This window comes from Daucus carota, chromosome 7 (genome assembly GCF_001625215.2).
Source record: "Daucus carota subsp. sativus chromosome 7, DH1 v3.0, whole genome shotgun sequence".
In the NCBI taxonomy this organism is placed as follows: Eukaryota; Viridiplantae; Streptophyta; class Magnoliopsida; order Apiales; family Apiaceae; genus Daucus; species Daucus carota.
The window spans coordinates 39,026,433-39,032,243 of NC_030387.2; the positions used below are offsets into that span (position 1 = coordinate 39,026,433).

Below are 5,811 nucleotides of genomic sequence, written 5' to 3' on the forward strand. Positions count from 1 at the left end.
GAGCAAGTTAAATCCCGAAATACGAAAGAGGAAGGTACTGTGTTCTGGCCTGGGTACATATATAGCTGCTTAAACCGCAAAGCTATAGACACCCTTTACCTTCATTAATCTGTGAAGTTAACAAATAAATTTTGCTTCATAAGCGCCATCGGAGTATTATTAGGTTCGAGTCTATTTTCGGATATACTTGATTCGGTTCGGTTCGGTTTTTAAGCTCCGCGGGAGCGCTGATGTTTGGCTGAAATTGGGTCCATATATTACTTTGGAGCCTACTTCTTGAGTGCGTTTGGCTGAATATAGTTTGATAGTATATATTAGTTATGGATTTGTTTGATAAGTCTGTGCACTTGTACAGAATATCCATGAATCATGAAAATCACTGAAGGAGATTTTTGGAACCTTCCTGATCGTGGCCTGTTTCAAACTTGTAATTATTTGTGCCTGCCACAAGTTACAAGTCGTCCTAGGTGCAAAATATATGCACTAACAAGTACCCCCTCCTTCGGAATTTAGCAAGTGCTCAGTTGGATTGGAGGTTGAGAAATATGTATAAAGTAGTCAAACAAATAACAGCTTCAATAAAAAAAATTATTTTATTAATAAAAATTTTATTCTAGATTTTTATTCGAAGATGAGGATGAAAAAGAACAACTCGAAAAAGTTATCATTTTTATACTCATTATATTCAGGGTTCTAAAAAATTCTTGACTAATCCTGCCACAAATTCTTTAAATAAATTTCATCAAGTACATTCTGATTTGACTAAAAAATTTTAATTTATTTAAAATTTTCCGATAAATCTTTTAGAACTCCTGAATCTGTCCGTTTACTTCTGATTCCCGAATTTTACATCATTATACGTATTAAGAACTGAGGGAAGAATAAGCGGTCACATCTCACAAATGGAAACCGATGCAAAAGGCTCGAGGAATATATATACAAGAGTATATACCCTGATTTCGTTGCAACTTTAATCCTCGGAGTTTGGCTTTGTTCACTCACTCCGACATAATAAAAGAACTAAAGAAGAAACGAACCATGTGGATGCCCCCACAACAAGTCCAGAAGAACACTGTGCTCTCCATTTTTATTTTATGGGATTGGGTGCGAGATTTATGTCCCTCGACTCTGATGTCTTCACTAATGGGGAAACATTTGGGGCAAATACAAATTTACAAAATTCATTTAAAATTTACCTATAATCCCGTAAAATCGAAGCTTCAAACTCGTGCTACGTTCGAGGAGTATCCACCGAATTATAATTAGCACAGTTATTATACGGCAAAACAAACCCTCAACTATATTATTATCGAGGAGTATCCGCTAAATTACAAGTCAGGAATAATCGGGATCGCCAAGCATTCTATGGTCTGTGGATAGGGGTGTACTCAGTACCATGTACATGACATGGTGGGAGTGTGGGACTAAGGAGTTGCCACTGAAATTTGCAAAATCTTCATGTCTGCTATTAGTACTAAAAAGCTACAAGAGCCTTTCACTTTGGGCAATTTCCAAGGTTGGCTGGCTGCCTAGCTGGTTTGCTTTATAAGTCTTCTAGTACAAACTCCAAGACTATTGATTCATACAGCTCTTACAAACACAAAACAACATGATCCACTGTTGCCACCACAAGACACACTGTTAGGCCTTCCCTCCACTCAACTTAATCACCTCTTTTTTACTCTAATCACTACCAAATTATTATCATTAAGTCTGATAAAAGCCTTTCTGCTTCTCTGCGGGTTGCTGAGAAAAGCAGAGGGTTAATTATAATTAAACTACTGAGAATTATATAACTTGTATACATTTTATCTTAACTACAAAATTATGTTCCCTCTGTCCATTTTCATTTTGACAAAATTTAACTAAATTATATAATACCGACCACAGAGCTGTCTATATATGTTTTAATTTTTTTTAGCATCGTGAAATATACGATAATCACCTAAAATAAAATAATTATAATATAATCATTATTGAAACAAACTATTATTCTCTTTGTTTTTTCTGAAAAAGGTACTGATAAACAATAATCACAGGGTGAAGAAACATTACGATCAAATTGTGAACTTTGTTAGTATATATTAGTATACCTTTATTGCAGTTATGACCCCATTTTGTTTCTTTTGTGGTACATGATGCAGGAAGAAAAAGATAATCAAAAGTAGCTAATGTATTGCTATTATAATAAAGGGATGACTATTATTAAATCACTTTTGAATTTAATAATATTGTATTATTGGCCTGGTAAATGTTCAAATTTAGGTGCCTAAATTTTGAAATTTTAAATCATATGGCTCAATGACTTTGTGTTACTTGCATCTGTACAGATAATGACATTATTTTTCCCACTATGTGTGCTATTTAAGATTAATGTTAAGATTATACATTAATTTGGTAACATTACACTTTTTCGTGCCCAGCAAGACTATAGTCTTGAGATAATGAGGTTCTTCTTGATTAGTTACTCCCTCTGTTTCAAAATATATGTCCACTTTAGAAAAAAAATGTTTGTTTCAAAATACTTGTCCACTCCCTTTCAATGTAAATTTATATTTCCAAAATCAACTCTCCTTCACATATCACTAATTTATATTTACAAGATCAACCATACACCACATATTATGTTCAATTAATGATTTAATACACCTCTTTTTTCTCACAATCCACTTTTCTTAAATTATGTGATTTTTTTTAAGTGGACATCTAATTTGAAACGGAGAGAGTAGCTAATCAGTTTCATAATAATTATGATGGATGTTGCATTAACGCAAATTTAAGAAGTAGGGTGCCAACAAATTACGCACATTTTTTGTGAAGATGTTTAATTGTACAAATTCTAATAATTAAATCTGTAGTTGTGACGTGCATAATTTCACACTAATTTTTGTTATTATACATAGTATAATTTGTTATTGAAGCTTCTATAACATCTTAAAATTTTAGTTTACAACTAGGTTCAATCGTTCATAAAGAAAGAGATAAGTTCAAAATAATATCTTATAAATATAATAATCCAAAATAATAATATTATATTATCTAAATATATCTAACAAATATATCTTCTATCAAAATATAATGACTTGCAATTTAAATAAATTTTATATAATTACTATTTTATATCGTAACCGACATCATTTTCAATGCCTCTACATAAAATTAAAACTTTAATTTTAATTTAAAAAGAAGATACAGGTATTGACCGCAACCGCGATTTGACTTGTCAGTTGCTTTCACATATTAAAACACGGTTTGAAAAATTCGCTACGACTTTATACGGGGTTCATTTCCTAGTTTAAGTTCATGGGAAGAAAAAAAAACAATACTAACATACAACCGATTTTTTTTTAATTATTATTATAGCCTTGCACGAGTGTCACCGGTTGATTTAGTGAACAGTTCAGAATTTGAACCACGTATTTCTATTGTCATAAATTTCACCGACAGGACTAGACTAGTGAACCAACAATTTCTATCGAATTATGGCAGCTTCCGAATGTATTATTATTTGCTATTTTTGTAAATTATCGATAATTTATTATATTTTCTCTTACAGTTTATTTTCACCAACGTAGTATAGAAATGGATAGCGAAAATATGCGTCAGTGGGAAAATGTGTAATGTATAATTGTATATAGAGCAGCACAGCCGGAATGCATGAAAGATGAAACAAGCAAAAAGTGAGAATGCAGACTTTCTTAAAGAGATGCGAGTTCTAACCATGACCATTGAAATCGAGAATAACTTATTCATGATATATTAGAATTTTTTAATTAAATTATACTCTCCCTGCTCTATTGAGTAGTACACGTGAAGTGTTGTAAAAATCAAAATAAAAACAATTCAGTGAAAAAAAAGTAAGAAAAATGAGTGAATGAGATCAACTAATATTTAATATATAAAGTCGGTATAGTGTGTGTAAAGTGATGATATCAATTAATTCTGTAATGTATCTTCAGAAAAAACTAATTTTGTAATGTATAAATTAGATGTAGTGGAAGAAATTGATGAGTGTAACTAAAATTTTGTATTATAAAATTTTATTATTTTTGGAATGTATACAATTGAGTGGAACGTATCAAAAATAAAACAAATATAAAAATAAATGACACGGAGGGAGTAACATAATTAGTAAATCAATAACTAAATAAAAAAAATCAATGAATCATGAATTTTTAAAACACTTGCTATAATTTTTAATTAACGTTATTTTAACGAGGATTATTTCACATGCAGTCTTTATTTATTTTGATATCTATCCTAATATATATAATTTGCATCTTTAAATAACTTATAACAAACAAAATATTTTCATTTTCATAATTTAAAAGTTCCGAATAAGTTAATTATAAAATGAGCCACTAAACTGATTAATTATCTAGCTGAGCAACTAAGAAGCATAATCCTTGCATGCATTACCATCGAAGAGCACGCCTTCTAAAAAAAATAAATTACAGCGTTTCCATGATAAAAAATATTTCTCATGCTTATATTAATTTGTTCCCACACATCAACCATTGTTAATAAACTCATAATTCCATCAAAATTAAAATCTCACATCTACATTATGACACCTAATAAAAACCTCTTTTAAAGGGGAAAAAACTAATAAAAGCCACTAATAATCACACACTAATTCATAATTAAATAATTAATCTCAAAATGGACGTAAATTTCTGCTCACCCCATTCACATCGGCAAGCATCCCCACAATATCCTTCTTGTACGGCACCATCGTCCGCCGTTGATCACTTTCCTTCACTCTCTCGTTTCTTAACCGGAACGCCAACGTCGCCGGAACCTCGCCGGAAACATCGTTCACTTTGCCGGAGACTTTCACATCTTTCTCACTCTTCTTAATTTTACTATTTGCATCTCTTCTTTTAATCGGATTAGTTAAAAAGACGAAACTGTCCTTGCCTTCACTATTACTTCTCAGAAGATCTCGAAACTTCCATCTCTTAGAAGAGCCTGTTGAGTTACTTTTTTTACAATTCTCCGGCGACTTTTCCGCCGTCTTTGGCTTCCACACGCAGTACATTTCCGCCGGAACTCTGTCCAGCTCGTCGGCCTCGGAGGATGAGCACGACGGCGATTCACGCTCACGCTCCTCGCTGAATAGCTTCCCCAACGGCAGCCTCACCGGAGAAGACGACACAGTCGCCGTCTCCTTCGCCGGAGAATCCGAATTCCGATCGACCTCGACGTAGTTCTCGTCGGATAACAATTTTGTGTCGAAGAGTGGATAGGCCGGCCCGATCTGACCTTCACAATCGGACGCCGAATCGAATTGTTTGCCAACACATGCGAATTCGAATTCTTCATCTTCCTCCTCTTCATTTTCTTCGTGATCATCAATTCTGTTCAATTGTCCGATTTTTTCGCCCAATTGTTCGGTTTTTTCGGGGTGGTGACTATGAGAATACGTTTCGTGATTAGACAAATAATCATCGAGATCGGCGTGAGGTTGAAACTCGTGAACGACTCTGGCTGCGATGAGAGCGAGTCTGTTGGAAGACGAGTACGTGTCGAAGCTCGGCGATTGCGAGATTGCGGTGTGAGATTGCATGCTTCTGAGCGCCCAGGTACGACGTACAATTACACAATTCAATTCTTCTTCTTGTTGTGTGTATAGGTGTGTATGTAAATAATAGATGTGAGCTTTTGGTCTAAGGTTCAGTAGTGTAAAATAGAAAAGCGCTTTTCAGTGTAGAAACGAGAGAGAGAGAGAGAGAGAGGGAGGAGACGCAATAGTAGGTGGAAGAAGGAGGTTGGTTAAGGTGAACAAAAGTGTGGGGATATTTGTTAAGT

General features: G+C 33.7%; 1 protein-coding gene across 1 annotated transcript; it reads right to left on the reverse strand.

Moving 5' to 3' along the window:
- Positions 1 to 4,465: 4,465 nt before the first annotated feature.
- Positions 4,466 to 5,811, reverse strand: LOC108194070 (uncharacterized). Its single transcript, XM_017360971.2, has one exon. It carries the CDS (start codon positions 5,567 to 5,569, stop codon positions 4,658 to 4,660), a length of 912 nt encoding a protein of 303 aa, XP_017216460.1. The 5' UTR covers positions 5,570 to 5,811; the 3' UTR covers positions 4,466 to 4,657.